General features: G+C 46.2%; 1 protein-coding gene across 1 annotated transcript in view; it reads left to right on the top strand.

Annotated features, from left to right (window-relative positions):
• The window catches only part of LPCAT1 (lysophosphatidylcholine acyltransferase 1), a gene marked incomplete at its 5' end in the record, with an annotated part of 126,999 nt that extends 110,313 nt beyond the window's left edge, over positions 1 to 16,686 (top strand). The window contains 3 exons of the mRNA XM_084621098.1: positions 11,909 to 12,047; positions 14,926 to 15,432; positions 16,100 to 16,686. Coding sequence (XP_084477224.1) covers positions 11,909 to 12,047; positions 14,926 to 15,432; positions 16,100 to 16,404 — 951 coding nt within the window. The 3' untranslated portion in view covers positions 16,405 to 16,686. The remainder of the gene's footprint in view (positions 1 to 11,908; positions 12,048 to 14,925; positions 15,433 to 16,099) is intronic.
• Between the last annotated feature and the right edge of the window lie 411 nt (positions 16,687 to 17,097).

Genomic DNA, 17,097 nt, shown 5'->3' with positions numbered 1-17,097 from the left:
TTGCAAGGTCCAGTGAGGCAGCCTTAATTCCAGAGCACCCAGCACAGTTATATCCTCAAAGCTCCTCAAAGTCCTTGTTTTTTATTTCCACTATTCAAAGTTGGTGGTACTGAATTCAAGTACTTTGGATGAGATGTAGCCTCTGCAAAGAAGACGGAGCCTGGTGCTTTGAGATGGTTATAACTATAGGGCTCTGCTCAGTGCTGTGCACCTCAGATTTTAGACCTGCAAAACTGAAATCCATTTCAAAAACGGTTTATCAGTCTGCAGTTGCCGCCTCAGAACTGTGGATTACCAGGCTTACACATGTAAACTGTGAAGGTCTTCCCTGGGTTAATCCTTTTCCCTAGGGAGAAACAAACACAAAAACTCAAGAATCTTATGAAGGGTGTAGACGTGGCCTAGTATCAAGTTTGGATGGCCTTTGATGTCAGCATGGCAGGGGCTGCTACTTCAGGGGTGGAATTCCACAGGGGTGGTCTTGGCTGTAGGCATGTGGATTATAGGTCCAGAAGAAGCTCAAGGAGCTTCCATATAGCAGGGAGAGCTTGACTGGGAGAAGATAGAAGCATCATAACAAAATTCAAAATACGCTAAAGCCTTATTACATTCTTTCAAGTCTCTCTCATCCCTCATGACTTTCCTCTGAAGGAGAGAGGGGGAAAAGCTTTCTCTTCGAAAGCTATCCTTCATATCTATGACTAACTTCAAGGGAGCTCAGTGCCCCCATTGTCAAGACACTTGGCCTCATCACCACTAACATAAGGCAAAAGCTCTTAAGCTCCATTTTTCCAAGCATTAAAATTCAAAATGCTTTGGAGGGGTTCTGGCACATATGGACAGCCTGCCAACTCTATCTCAAGATCAGACTTTTTGAGGCTTTTAGCCCCAGTGATTCCCTCACCCCCCACCAATCATCACTGAAACATGGGTCCTGAGCACTGTTCAGTTGGGCAATACATTCAGCTTTTTTGAAAATGAAAACAACTTTCCAGTTCTCCCCAGCCCTGTGATTCTCTTAGATACCTCAATATGAGGAAGTGCTGTTGCATGAAATAAATCCCTCCTAGTAAAGACAGCCATCAGGCCTATGACATTGTGCAAAAGAAATAAGGGGCCTTAATCTAGTTACTTCCTGATTGTCAAAAAGGCAGAAGGGCACTGGCCAATCTCAGATATTGGGGAACTGAACTAGTATGCAGAAAAAATTAAAAAATCAAGACAATCATTTTGGTAGCCAGCACAATTTTTTTTTTTTTTTTTTTTTTTAAGAAAGTCGGTGTGGACTTTGGACTTTCAGGCACACACACACAGAGATATTTCCAGTGCTTGGCAAGCATTTCAGATTGTCAATTTTTGGTTTTTTTCCCCTTTTTGTCTAATGTTTTGTTTTCATGAAGTACTGGGAAGCAGTCATATCCTACTTGTCAAAGCTGTAAATCCACATTTCCTTACTCAGATGATTGATGGGCAGGGTTTGGGAGAGATTAAAAGGGTCAGTTATGTCACCATCAAGGTGCTGAAATCCTTAGGTTTTATAATAAACTTCCCAAAGTCCTAATTTATTCCTATTAGAAATTAGGTATGTCTAGTAGAGCTTTGTACTCAAAACTGTAATCTTTCCTGCCCTGGCACAGAATCCAAGATATCTCCATTCTGGCAAAAAGATTAAACAAGAGACAGCAGGTGACCGCTTAAGCCGGGGTGGGCAAACTTTTTGGGCCGAGGGCCACATCTGGGTGGGGAAATTGTATGCAGGGCTGGGGCAGGGGTTTGGGATGCAGGAGGGAGTGCGGGGTGTGGGAGGGGGTGCACTGTGCAGGAAAGGGCTCAGGGCAAGGGATTGGGGCAGAGGAGGGATGCGGGGTGTATGAGGGGGCTCAGGGAAGGGGGTTGGAGTGCAGGAGGGGGCTCAGGGCAGGAGCGCAGGAGGCATGGGGACTGCGGGAGGGAGCTCAGGGCAGGGGGTTGGGGTGCAGCGGGGGTCTCAGGGCAGGGGGTTGGGGTGCAGGAGGGCTGCGGGGTGTAGCAGGGGTCTCAGGGCAGGGGGTTGGGGGACAGGAGGGCTGCGAGGTGCAGGCAGGGGGCTCAGGGCAGGGAGTTGGGGTGCACAAGCAGTGCGAGGTGCAGGCAGAGTATTGGTGAGCGGGGTGCAGGAGGGGTTTGAGCTCCAGCCCGGCGCCGCTTACCTAAAGCAGCTCCGGGGTGGCACAGGGTTCTGCGCGCTGCCTTTGCCATGCCTCCAGGTACCTCCCCTGAAGCTCCCATTGGCCACGGTTCCCTGTTCCCGGCCAATGGGAGCTGTGAGGGGTGGTGCTGGAGGCAAGGGAAATGCACGGAGCCCTCTGCCCCCCACCCGGGGCCCCAGGGACGTGGTGCCAGCCACTTCTGAGAGCGGCACGGGGCCTCCAGCACCACGGGGGGCAGTCCCGCAGGCCGGATCCAAAGCCCTGAGGGGCCGGATCTGGCCCGCGGCCATAGTTTGCCCACCCCTGGCTTAGCCCGTGCTATGTTGTGACTGCTGGCCGTAACAGGGCTGACTTCATTGTTCCCTTGATACATTTCCAAATGGGGTGCTTTCAGTGGACTTTTTGAGATTCAAATGGAATCAAATATCAGAGATTCTTTGTGTTGCATCCTAATAAGTCTTAAGGTTTCTCAGGTCTGGTAGCAATCAGGGACAATCTACCACTAGGATTGGATGTCCAAAAAACTTCTGGTCTATATTGTGGTGACTATGGATGTGTCTGGTCTGATGAGATCACACAGAAAGTTTTCACATCCAGGGGACATAGTCTTTCCAGGAGTAGCTGCTGCACATAGTAGTTCTGGAGATGAGGCTGTCCTGTACATGCTGAGGACTTTTAAGCTACCAGGTCTCTGAAAGGTCCTGAGTCAAAGGACAATTAGGCCACCATGTTTTATAAGCAGGGAGGTAGCAGTCATACCCCTGTGTGAGAAACTCCTGCAGCTGCATGAGTGGACTCTGTCCTACAAGACTTTCCTAGTTGCTGTGCACTTGGCAGACACTGAGTGAATCCATTCTAGTTCCTCATAAGTAATGCATAGATCACAGTGTGGCAGATCAGAATTTCCTCTGGTGGGGCAAACTGACAGCAGACTGAATGAGAAACTTCCAGTGCTTTGCTTCTAGCATTGAGAAAAGATCTGTAGCCCACAGAGCTAGCTTAAAGGTGCTTTATGTAGCTGTAACACAAGAAACCTCTAGGCCTATATCCTGTAATCTAGCCTGAGCAGTTAGCATAAGGCTTTGAGGTCTATGAGTTTTAGCATAAGTGAGTTACGCAACAGTGACCCCAAGTTACTGGGGAACTGGAAATATTATGGTATGGGTATTTTTATGTAAAGTGATACCAGGTAACTGCAGGAATATGAACTGACACCAGCTTTTGGACATTTTAGGATAGGAACATCAGCAGGTGTGTAACCACAAATTTGCCTTGGCAACAAATTGACATATATGATGAGTTGAGATCATTAATATACTAACCTATAGAATAGAGTGAGTCAGTCAGTTATGGACAAAGGAGGCCAGATGTTTATATGAATATTCATGGCAGTCACAAGGCCCTATAACAGGCCAAACCACCACGTAAGATTTGAATTCTTGACCATCAGACTTGTTTCACATGCCAGAGGCAGGGTTGGACCATCATGGAACACAACCTGTCTCCCACTACTAGGTTTCCATGAGAGGACTGTGGCTATATGTAAGGGATGGTACAGGACACCATTCATACTGTACTATAACTATGCCTCCATTTGGGTTGAAGCCTTTGTGTTTTTACTAATTATGCTACTAAATGTATTTAAATTTTGCTCTACCCTCAGTATGAGTATTGCTGCTGTGTACATCAGGGTTCCCAACCAGATATTGAGCTTAATTCTGTTGTGCCTGATTCTGAGACTAGAACCTTTTAAAACCCTCGAATTGTAATCAGTGACTAAGTGGACATTTTTAAAATGAATATAATCAGTAAGAGTGGGGCAAATTTTATGCGGTTTGAAGCTTTATACATGTGTTAAAGTGGCTTTGTAAGTTGTGTTGTGTTGTGAAACTAAGTAAAGGTACCTAAAGTTGAATAAGCAGTAGCATCAGGGCCTGGTGACCCGCACTTTGAGGTGGCAAGGGAGCTGATTTTATTTTAGCTGCCAATAGGCCACAGTAGGTTGGCACCTGTCCAGATGTGTGAGTAGTCTGACAGAGTTTAACAAAAGTCCCACAGCTCCTCCAGACTGCAGCCCTGAGCCATACATTGTGGAAAGACTGTGCCATCTTACCCCTAGCTGCCACAGTGCCTGGTGGGCCCAAGCAGAGTAAATGCCTCTGGAGCTGCTAGAGCACAGTAGCCAACAAGGGAAGAGAGGGAAGTAACCCCCATCCTTCTACAGGTTAATTCTGGACTTGCCTACCTTCTACTAAGCATGGAGCCAGTTTAGCCTTTGGGACTGTTCAGAGTAGAGTAAATGTTGTAACCGGTTAACTAGGTAAGAGGTTTACCATTTTGGAAGGGACGTGTCCACATTATGTGCTAATTATTGTGCAGACTTTGAATTCAGTGAGTGAGATAAAGCTTATTAGCTAGGGAATTGGGAGGGGAGTCAGCCGAGACTTCTGGAGACCAAGTCATGGTCGCCCTCAACAAGGTGTTGGAGACTTGTGAAAAGGAATGTTAAGAGTTATGAAGGAGACTTGATGCAGTTGAAGGACAGTCAAGCAGTGTTTTAGCATCCCAACCCATGGGATGTTGTCAGGTGTCTGAGGTTGAAGCAGGCAAAAGAAAGGGAAGGAAGTCTAGAGAATTGAAAGGGATACTGATTTAATGTATGTTTGTGGCATGTAACACGTTGGCACTTAAGTTGAAAAGGAGGGTGGATCAGCTTAGCCAGACACCGCAGGCTCTTGAGGAAGAGAGAAAAGTTATTCAGCAGTCAAAAGTCCAGCTGCGTTCCTCTACAGGGGAACAGCTGACTCTTTACTAAGAGACAGGAATTGGAGAAAATATTAGAGTGAAGTCAGAGTCAAACAAAGGATGTTTGGGACACAGCGCATTGTTGTCAGGCTAAGGCTTCTGTGTGCTCAAGGTCACTGGAAGGCTACCAGGCAGACGGGGAACTGCTGCTGGAGTTGATTAGGAGGTTAGAGAGTGTCTGTAATACTATGGAAAGACCAGGTGAACCAACAAGTGCTGGAGGTTGCAGGAGCCAGGGGCTAAAGGAAGCATTTTAGCCACAGGAGAGAGAGAATACAGAGAAGCGCAGGCTGTCTCACAGAGAGATACCGAGGAGGTAGGCAGCCAACCAGTGGTTCCTGTTGGCATGGTGGAACCACAGGGGACAGACTAACCCCCAGAACCAGTTACCAGCACCAGGAAAAAGAAGATAGCAGAAACAGGAGACCACAGCCTAGTGCTGTGTAACAGTCAGAGACTGCTGCAGCAGGGGAAGTTAAATGAGGAAGTTGATTATTTTGAAGTGATAGGTCACTCTCAAACAGAACAGGGGGGCCTGAGTACAGCAGAAGAGGAGGAGGAGTTAAGTGAACCCAACATTGTTCTTTTGGAGGTGGAGACTGATAACAAAGAGGGAAGTTCTGAGGGGAGTCAGGAGATTGACACGGAGCTGAAGCTCAGTTCAGGGGCAGAGACACAGACAGAGGGAGGAGCAGTATATACTTCCAACATACGGGGGGACCAATCGATATCCCCCCTTCCCCCCGCCAACTAATTTTGTCATGGGATTAGAAGACACAGTGTCTCAGGCATCCACTGCAAGCGAGGCTGGGATTTCTTGACTAAAATCAATAAAAAAGAAACGCTCCCACCCTAGTGCCACAGGGCAGGACAAAGGAGCATTATCCTCATCTCTTGAGTTAGGGTCATCCAGCTCAGGAGAATGCAGCCTCTTCGGGACTCACCAAGGAGGGTGGTCACCTGCAGTCACCTGTCCTGCAAAGGATACTGGCAACTCAGTCATAGCCAATACCCACACCCAGACCACACAGGCTTTTCCTCCATCCATTGTGTTTACCTAAACTGTACCCTTCGTACCCACCCCAGCCCCACCCTATCTCTGAATTGGAGTCATAGACTCATAGAATATCAGGTTTGGAAAGGACCTCAGGAGGTCATCTAGTCCAACCCCCTGCTCAAAGCAGGACCAATCCCCAACTAAATCAGCCCAGCCAGGGCTTTGTCAAGCCTGACCTTAAAAACCTCTAAGAAAGGAGATTTCACCACCTTCCTAGGTAATGCAGTCCAGTGCTTCACCACCCTTCCAGTGAAAAAGTTTTTCCTAATATCCAACCTAAACCTCCCCCACTGCAACTTGAGACCACTACTCCTTTGTTCTGTCATCTGCTACCACTGAGAACAGTCTAGATCCATCCTCTTTGGAACCCCCTTTCAGGTAGTTGACAGCAGCTATCAAATCCCCCCTCATTCTTCTCTTCCGCAGACTAATCAATCCCAGTTCCCTCAGCCTCTCCTCATAAGTCATGTGCTCCAGCACCCTAATCATGCTTGTTGCCCTCTGCTGGACTCTCTCCAAATTATCCACATCCTTCTTGTAGTGTGGGGCCCAAAACTGGACACAGTACTCCAGCTGAGGCCTCACCAATGTCAAATAGAGGGGAACGATCACGTCCCTCGATCTGCTGGCAATGCTCCTACTTATACATCCCAAAATGCCGTTAGCCTTCTTGGCAACAAGGGCACACTGTTGACTCATATCCAGCTTCTCGTCCACTGTAAATCCTAGGTCCTTTTCTGCAGAACTGTTGCCTAACCACTTGGTCCCTAGTCTGTAGCGATGCATGGGATTCTTCCATCCTAAGTGCAGGACTCTGCACTTGTCCTTGTTGAACTTCATCAGATTTCCTTTGGCCCAATCCTGTCTTTCGTCTAGGTCCCTCTGTATCCTATCTCTACACTCCAGCGTATCGACCACTCCTCCCAGTTTAGTGTCATCTGCAAACTTGCTGAGGGTGCAATCCACGCCATCCTCCAGATTGTTAATGAAGATATTGACCAAAACCGGCCCTCGGACCGACCCTTGGGGACTCCACTTGATACCGGCTGCCAACTAGACATGGAGCCAACTTTCTATCCACCTTATAGTCCATTCATCCAGCCCAAACTACTTTAACTCGCTGGCAAAAATACTGTGGGAGACGGTATCGAAAGCTTTGCTAAAGTTAAGAAATAACACGTCCACTGCTTTCCCATCATCCACAGAGCCAGTTATCTCGTCATAAAAGGCAATTAGCTTGGCCAGGCATGACTTGCCCTTGGTGAATCCATGCTGACTGTTCCTGATCACTTTCCTCTCCTCTAAGTGCTTCAGAATTGATTCCTTGAGGACCTGCTCCATGATTTTTCCAGGGACTGAGGTGAGACTGACTGGCCTGTAGTTTCCCAGATCCTCCTCCTTCCCTTTTTTAAAGATGGGCACTACATTAGCATTTTTCCAGTCATTCGGGACCTCCCTCGATCACCATGAGTTTTCAAAGATAATGGCCAATGGCTCTGCAATCACATCAGCCAACTCCTTTAGCACTCTCGGATACAGCGCATCCGGCCCCTTGGACTTGTGCTCGTCCAGCTTTTCTAAATAGTCCTGAACCACTTCTTTCTCCACAGAGGGCTCGTCACCTCCTCCACATGCTGTGCTGCCCAGTGCAGTAGTCTGGGAGCTGACCTTGTTTGTGAAGACAGAGGCAAAAAAAGCATTGTGTACGTTAGCTTTTTCCACACCCTCTGTCACTAGTTGCCTCCCTCATTCAGTAAGGGGCCCACACTTTCCTTGACCACCTTCTTGTTGCTAACATACCTGAAGAAACCCTTCTTGTTACTCTTAACATCCCTTGCTAGCTGCAACTCCAGGTGTGATTTGGCCTTCCTGATTTTGCTCCTGCATGCCTGAGCAATATTTTTATATTCCTCCCTGGTCATTTGTCCAATCTTCCACTTCTTGTAAGCCTTTTTGTTTTTAAAATCAGCAAGAATTTCACTGTTAAGCCAAAGTGGTCACCTGCCATGTTTACTATTCTTTCTACACATCGGGATGGTTTGTTTCTGCAACCTCAATAAGGATTCTTTAAAATACAGCCAGCTCTCCTGGACTCCTTTCCCCTTCATGTTATTCTCCCAGGGGATTCTGCCCATCAGTCCCCTGAGGGAGTCATAGTCTGCTTTTCTGAAGTCCAGGGTCCGTATTCTGCTGCTCTCCTTTCTTCCTTACATCAGGATCCTGAACTCGACGATCTCATGGTCACTGCCTCCCAGGTTCCCATCCACTTTTGCTTCCCCTACTAATTCATCCCTGTTTGTGAGCAACAGGTCAAGAAGAGCTCTGCCCCTAGTTGGTTCCTCCAGCACTTGCACCAGGAAATCGTCCCCTACACTTTCCAAAAACTTCCTGGATTGTCCGTGCTCTGCTGTATTGCTCTCCCAGCAGATATCGGGGTGATTGATGTCCCCCATGAGGACCAGGGCCTGTGATCTAGTAACTTCTGTTAGTTGCCGGAAGAAAGCCTCGTCCCCCTGATCCGGTGGTCTATAGCAGACTCCCACCACGACATCAGCCTTGTTGCTTACACTTCTAAACTTAATCCAGAGACTCTCAGGTTTTTCTGCAGTTTTATACTGGAGCTCTGAGCAGTCATACTTCTCTCTTACATACAATGCAACTCCCCCACCTTTTCTGCCCTGCCTGTCCTTCCTGAACAGTTTATATCCATCCATGACGGTACTCCAGTCATGTGAGTTATCCCACCAAGTCTCTGTTATTCCAATCACATAATAATTCCTTGACTGTGCCAGGACTTCCAGTTCTCCCTGCTAGTTTCCCAGGCTTCTTGCATTTGTGTATAGGCACTGAAGATAACTCATGGATCATCCTGCTTTCTCAGTATGAGACAGGAGTCCTCCCCTCTTGCGCTGTCCTGTTCATGCTTCCTCCTGGTATCCCACTTACCTCAAGGCTTTGGTCTCCTTCTCCCGGTGAACCTAGTTTAAAGCCCTCCTCACTAGGTTAGCCAGCCTGCTTGCAAAGATGCTCTTCCTTCTCTTCGTTAGGTGGAGCCCGTCTATGCCTAGCAATCCTTCTTCTTGAAATACCATCCCATGGTCAAAGAATCCAAAGCCGCCTCTCTGATTCCACCTGTGTAGCCATTTGTTGACTTCCACGATTCAACAGTCTCTACCCGGGCCTTTTCCTTCCACGGGGAGGATGGACGAGAACACCACTTGCGCTTCGAACTCCTTTATCCTTCTTCCCAGAACCACGTATTCTTCAGTGATCCGCTCAAGGTCATTCTTGGAAGTATCATTGGCTCCCACATGGAGAAGCATGAAGAGGTAGCGATCCGAGGGCTTGATGGGTCTCGGCAGTCTCTCCATCACATCGTGAATCCTAGCTCCTGGCAAGCAGCCCACATCTCGGCTTTCCTGGTCAGGACAGCAGATAGATGACTCAGTCCCCCTTCGGAGGGAGTCCCCGACCACCATCACCCGCCTCCTTCTCTTGGGAGCGGTAGTCGTGGAATCCCCATCCCTAGGACAGTGCATCTCATGCCTTCCAATCAGTGAAGTCTCCTTCTGCTCCCTTCCCTCAGATGTATCATCCTAGTCCACTCTCTGCAGTAGTATCTGTGGAGAGAACATGAAAACGGTTGCTCACCTGTATCTGCATTGCTGGTACATGGATGCTCCTCTTTCTTCTTCTGGAGGTTACATGTTGCCAATTTTCTTCACCATCCTTATGTCCCAGCTGTGCAGCCTGCTCTGAGTCTTCAGAATGTTGTGCCAGTAGAAGCATATCCTGACGTCTGTCCAGGAAATCTCCATTTTCTCTTATGCAATGCAGATGTGGTTCTCAACTCCTATTTCAAGTGTGAAGGCTAATACTGTCAGGTTGAGGGACTGGCTCAGCCTAGATAATAGATAAATATGCTTCAGATGTAACCGATACACAAGATTTCTAGGAATTTTGCAGTTTCTGAATTATTCTGTTATCAAGATTATTTGGGAGAAAGAAAAGCTTTCACACCTGGTGCTAAAATTCTTAAAGGACCTATATTAAAGTTAATTGTAATTTATAAACCGATTTACTGTAACTTTTCACAAAATTCTCTATTCTCATTCTTTATTCAAAGAGTAAGATTTGGGACAGATACACTGTGTTCTTTATAAATAGCAAAGCGGTTGAAGCCTTGTGTTAAGGGCAAAACGTAGCCTTCACTATGTAACTGCGACCAGTAATTCCATGATATAGCCGAAGAAAGGGTGACTGGAACAGCCTGTAAGGGGCCTGGCTCATACTCTCCCCTGTTACTGCCACCCTAGAAGGTCAAAAGACTTGAGCTATGGAAGTTCTGTTGGATGTAGGAGTGAGAGACCTACTAAATGAAGTCTTCAAAGAAGCAGAAATACAGGCAATAATTTTCCCTCTTTCTCCTTCTAATCCTTTCTTTCTCACCCACCTGTTCCTGTCTTCATTCCGATTTCTGCCAAAGCTAGTTATGTTCAATCTCATGTCGCCCTGCCACCACTGTAATTATTTATCCCAACCCAGGTAATTTAAATGAGGATTTAAATCTTTGCACAGCTTTTTGGGATTGTCAAAATGTTTCAGCTAACCTCTGAGTAGGTGTCGTTGCACAATCGTCCTCAGCCATGTGCTTTTATTAGTGTGTGGTCAATTGTGTTACTGATATAATTTCGTTGAATGATCTCTTAAAGTGAAAGGTTTTAATATTTTCCTTTAGGACTGGAAAAATTTATCAGATGCCAACCAGCCAGAGATTGAAACCTGCTAGACAGAGCAATCCCAAAAGATGGAAAAGGATTCAGTATTGAAGTCCAAGGGCAGCATGCTAGTGTGAATCCAAGGCCATCTCTCCTTCAGTTGCTAGGGAAGGAGTGGGGTTCTGGAAATCCTGCCAGGATGATATCCCTTGACTGTGCTTGGGACCCCTGCCTTCAGTATTTGCCTCTGAGCACTTAAGAATGACAGCAAACTAGTTTTTCTGTTGCAGTAATCTGTCTCCAGCAGTGGGTAGTACTAGTTACTTAGGGGGAAAGTGCAAGAATGCTGTTGTAACTATGTATAGTCTTGTTATCCATAAAATGGCTGATCCTTTTTGATTCTACTAAACTCTTGGCCTTTGAAATCTTGCGGCAGTGAGTTCTACCTACTAATTTTTGTGTGCCAAGGTATTTCTTTTTATCCATATAGAGTTTGCCAACTTTTAGTTTAATTGATTATCTCCAGTTTTTTTAATAGAAGTCTGAAAAGAAGTTTCCAATCTACTTCTCTAACCCATTTGTTATTTTTAATATCTTTATCATATGTCTGAAAATTAGGCCCAATGCATTTCAAGCAGGGCTCCAAAGTGTATGCCTCCATTCTTGTAAAATGGGGATAATCAACTACTTTACAAAGTTTTATGATGCTTTATTCATTACTGATTATAAAGTATTCTAAGATCCTCACATGGAAAGCACTGTATGTGTGCAAAGATTTACTACTATTATTTATTTTATTATTATTATTGGCTATTCTTCTTTGCCATTTTCCTTTATTTCAGGTGGTAGAGCTGCTGTTCTTTATATATGAAAGATCATCAGTTCAGCATCCAGCAGGGAAAGATTAATTACAATCTTTTCACTAAGTACACAGTGGTTCATAAATGACTTGGTTGTGTCTACCCTTTATTTATTTCAGATAGGCCACCCACAAGCTCTCGCTTGATCATTATCAATTTGAGACTAACTTGGCTTTTCAGAAATAAATCTTACCCATATAAAATTATTTTAAATGTGTTGCTCTTCTGAAAATTAGTACTTGGCTTTGCAATGATTTGTCGTCCTGCCTTATTTCATAGATGTATGAATCACAAAATGGAACCATAATAGAAAACAACTTAGCTTGCATTCTGAAGACTGCCTTGGGTGTGTCAGACCTTAATGTAACAGACCTTTTTAAAGCTATAGATGCAGAAGAAAAAGGGAAAATCACATATGGTAAGTAATTAAATGATTTGAAAATCTCTACACAACTATGGATTATCAAAGATGTAGCTGCTAACTTTTTTCTTTTTCTTTTGTTTTATAGTAACTAAAAGTGTATCATTTGCAGTGTTTTTGCCAAGTTACTTAGGCCAAAAGTATGTATCTAAAACATCAAATGCCATAACGAGGTGTTTCCGTTTCAATATTTATTTAATTTCTTTACCTTAGGTTAGGTGATCCTGGATGAGCTCTTAGACAACACCTGCTCTGTGACTGATTTTCCTCTTGTCCTCTTTTATATGTGTTACATTGCTCCCTCTGTTTTTTAGTTTTGTATCTCTTTCCTGTTGTCTTTCAATTCTCATCCGTCTGAGATCTGGGGACAGGGGAACTTGCCCCCTCTGTTTGTAGACAGTTCAGGAACGGTAAAAAAGGTTGAGCTTTTGAATAAATTTGTTCTGAACCATTTGTTCAGTTCTAGTTATAACCAAGATGACCTGGAGAGAACTGTGCAGCAGAGAGGCATTGTAATCCCATAGACAGAGCACTGCACTGGGAGTCAGGGGACTCAAGTTGTATTCGAGGTTCTACTTGTGACTTGGGGCAAATTTCCTCTCCCTCCTTTTGTCTGTCCTGTCTATTTAGGCTGTAAGGTCTTTAGAGCAGGGAATGTCTCTTGCTATGTGTATGTACATTGCTCAGCACAATAAAGCCCTAATCTTTTTTGGAAACTTCAGAAGAATGTGAAGAAGAAGAATTAATAAATAAATAATAATAATAATCAAACAGCCCAACCTACCTGTGACTGATTCAGTTAAGGTTTGGATCCTGTAAACCTAAGGGCAACAGCATCCCCCAAATAGAAGTGATTGTGACTTCCACATATTTTTGTGGGTCTGATGCATAAACATAATATCTTACTGTAATAATTTTTCAAATTGTTTATTTTAAGAAAGTTTCATTTTAAAATGTATTGCATTGCTACAGAAATGTGGACACCAGAGCAGACTTCATTACACGTCATCAGTCATTAACCTTTAAATAGGAGTAATCAAAGAAAACCCTAAGGTAGATGGCCACTCAACTAGACTGTTAAGATGTGACCCAGCTGCTGGGTCTCTGGGTGTTTTTAAGCCTGCAGAGCCTGAATGGAGCCCAGCCGTTGCCCTTCACTTGGATCCGCAAGCATAATCTCAGGGGGCACATACCCACTATCTGGCATCCCCTCCTGAGAGCTGAACCCATTGTTCAGGTACCTGGGTTCCTGGCATTCCCTATTGCTTGAACACTCCCTCTCCCGGAACTCTACCAAAAGGTGTGAGCCTTCTGGGTTACCTCTTCCAGGGACCACGTGGTAGCTGTAAAGCATATAAGAGACAGACGTTTTGCACAAATTCTAACACTATTGTTCTTTTACTTACTCACAAGACCGTACAAATCACTTAGAACAAAACAAATTTCCTAAACGAAATGCCCCTCCTTTGCACATACTTCCCTTGGAAGTCCATCCGTGTTAGGAAGGTAGGCAGGGTCCCTGGTCTCATCAAGCACCTATTGCTGCTTCTTCCACTTCAGCTGGAGAAAAGAAGAACAGAGACCAAAAAGAGCAGCTTCTGCTCTTTTTATAACATTCCAGTTCCTCAGTCAAGTGACTTCCTGATCATCCTCAGCAGGTGATCAGAGTCCCAGCAGGTGACTTTGTTGCCAAGGCAACCTTTCACTCCTGATAAACCAGTTCTCCTGATTGGGAGCCAGTCTGTTTAGAGCTCTTCCATTCAATAGGGAGAACACTTTAAGTCACTGACCCTCATTTGTTGTTCTTTTGCCATGAGCCTCTGGAATTTCAGTCCAAAATGAAGAAAATCAGCCAATAGACAAGGCAGAGAGGAAGCACACTCAAAATGGAATTTGCAGTCTGACATAGACATATACAGAGTTCATAATCTCAAACAATTCATAAATTGTACAGATTCCCCCAAACTGTCACATTTGGATAGAAATATAACGATGTTAAAACGTAGGAAGAGGACAAAATCAACAGCTATCTATAGAACAGATGTTACAATAAGGGATATAATGTAGGCATTGGCTTTTATGAACACTTTTGCTACTAAATAAACTGATGCCAAATCATTTATCAGACTAAGATGGTCCTGTTCTTTTATTCTCCATTTCAATTATAAGAATATCCCATGAAATAATGAAAAAGAAAACTCCCAAATCATATTTCATCATTCAACTGGAAAGCATCTAGTTAGAACTGAAAAGGTGGGGAATTAGTTGGATACATTTTATTGATAGGCACAGCATTGCTACGAAGGAGCGTGTGATGTAGTATACTAACTAGACCCATTGTGGACCCCTTCCGGAACCCCCATGGTCCTACTACACCCTGATCCAGGAAAGGAACAGCAAAGGTGGGCCTTTCAAGCCTGCCTAGAGAGGCTGCACGGAAGCAGCCAATAAGAACCCAGCAAGCTCAGACAGAGGCAGTTACAGCAAACTTAGGCCTTGGCTACACTTGCAAGTTATAGCGCAATAAAGGAGCCCGGGGCGCACTACCCATCCTCACTGGCAAGGCATGTAGAGTGCTCTGACTCTGCAGCTACAGCGCTGCTGGTACTCCACCTTGGCGAATGGAATAACGTTTGCTGTGCTCCTGCTGAAGAGCCGTGACACCAGTGTGGATGCCCTGGTCCTATAGTGAGTTCTGATCGGCCTCCAGAAGTGTCCCACAATGCCTGTGCTAGCCACTCAGGTCATCACTTTGAACTCTACTTCCCTCAGGTGACCAACTGTCAGACCCACCCTTTAAATTCTCTGGGAATTTTGAAAATTCCCTTCCTGTTTGCTCAGCAAGGTGTGGAGCGCTCTCAGTGAATCTTTCCAGGTCTCCATGCACCAGGCGAGCCCCAGTATGGAGCAATGGCGAGTTGCTGGACCTCATCAGTGTTTGGCGGGGAGGAAGCTGTCCAGTCCCAGCTGCGCTCCAGCTGTAGGAATTACAATACCTTCGGGCAGATATCAAGGGACATGATGGAAAGGAGCCATGACCGGGACACACTGCAGTGCAGGATTAAAGTGAAGGAGCTGTGGAATGCCTACCACAAAGCCCGTGAGGCAAACCGCTGTTCCGGTGCTGCCCCCACGACCAGAAGTTTCTACAAAGAGCTGGACACGATACTTGGGGGCGACCCCACCTCCACTCTGGGGACCACCATGGACACTTCAGAGCCCAGTGCAACAAGTCAGGAGGAGGAGGAAGAGCAAAGTGGGAGCGAGGATGCTGAGGCGGAGGAAGGCACCCCAGAATCCCTAGATGCATGCAGCCAGGAGGAAGGTAGCCTGTCGCAGTGGCCGGTGCTCAGGGAAGGACAAACACCAGAGGAGGTTCCCAGTAAGCAGCTTTTATTTTGGGAAGGAAGTTATTCAGTGCGGGCTCTTGGGGTGAGGAGGGTTAGAGCTGCATGCATGCCTAGATGCGGAATAGGGCATTGATGTGCGCTCTCACGTCGTGGTAATCTGCCTCGGTGATCTCTTCAAAGGTCTAATCCAGAACTTGGACAATGCACTTGTGCAGGTTTCTTGGGAGAATCACTGTGGTCCTTGTCCCAGTCAGGCTAACTTGTCTGCGCCACTGTGCCGTGAGGGGCGGAGGGACCATTGCTGCACACAGGCAAGCTGCATATGGGCCAGGGTGGAAGCTGAATTGCAGTAGACCCTCCCTTGCTTCCCAGGTCACCCTCAGCAGCAAGATATCTTCCAGGACTAACTCATCCTGTGGAAAATGTGGGAACAGTGTTCAGTAGAGGGGCCCCCTGCCGCTGTTGGCTCTCCCCAAGGCACAGAAACCCAGAGGACAGTACAGCCGTGAAACAATCAGTCATGCTTGACCGGTGCTTACTCACCATTTTGGGGCTCCAGTGGGTTATGCATGCTCGCTTTGAGACGGGCAAATTATGCTATTGTGTAGACTGTGCTTGCCTTTAAGTACGGGGGGAATCATTGCTCTGTCTGGTGTGAACAATGCTGCCTCTGTTTAGTGTTGCATTTTGCGTTTACAGATGCAACCTTGAGATCTCAGCCGTCCATGTTACCACCGGTTGAAAGACTCCAAAGAATCAGAAAGAGGCCACATAGAAGCAAGGAAGACATGTTGCATGAAGTAATGCAGCATTCAAGTAATGAAAATCAAAAAGTGCAGGAGTGGTGGGAGAGTTCAAGGAGGGGTCTGCCAGCAGAATGCGGATCGCCGGCAGCAAAGCACGGAGTGGCTGCTAAGCATCATGGAGCGCCAAGCAGTCTCGATACAGGCGCTTGTAGCAATGCAGATGGAGCACTACCGGCCCCCCCGCAGCCCCTGTCCTAAAACTCTTTCCCTTGTGCCCCCATGTCACCTCCAACCCACTTTCCTCAACATCCGGGTTCTTACTGCCACCAGCTGCCTCCAACACCTGTAGCTTCACCACCCAGTCCTGAAAACTACAACCCTTACCCACTGCACTCAACCCCCATCACCATGCAATATAGCCATTCTGAAGTGCAGCACTCATTGCACAGCACTCCAGACAGGACATACTCAAATCTGTGATTGTACCGTTTCCCACCCCCTTGCCCTTTCTGTTTCCCAAGCAGTTGCGTGTCTTTTCAATAAATGGATTTTTTTGGCTTTGAAAACATTCTTTATTATTGCATAAAGTAAAAGATACCTTAGCCCAGGAAAAAACAGGTACTGCAAGTCAGTGTAGCAAGCACAGATTCCTACTAACATTGGAAATACTGCACTTCACTCCTGTGCAGGGCACCAGACATTACTGGTGGTTTTTAGCCTCAAATTGCTCCCTCAAGGCATCCCTAATCCTTGCAGCCCCGCACTGGGCCCCTCTAATAGCCCTGCTCTCTGGCTGTTCCAATTCTGCCTCCAGGTGTTGAGCCTCCAAGTTCCATGCCTGAGTGGATCTTTCACCCTTCTCTTCACAAATGTTATGGATGGTACAGCGTGCGGATATAACCAGGATATATCGACCAGGTCCAGCTTCCCATACAGAGAGCACCAGTGGCC

Source organism: Lepidochelys olivacea (genome assembly GCF_965140295.1).
Source record: "Lepidochelys olivacea isolate rLepOli2 genome assembly, chromosome: 2".
In the NCBI taxonomy this organism is placed as follows: domain Eukaryota; kingdom Metazoa; phylum Chordata; order Testudines; family Cheloniidae; genus Lepidochelys; species Lepidochelys olivacea.
This window is presented reverse-complemented; position numbering and strand designations above follow the sequence as displayed.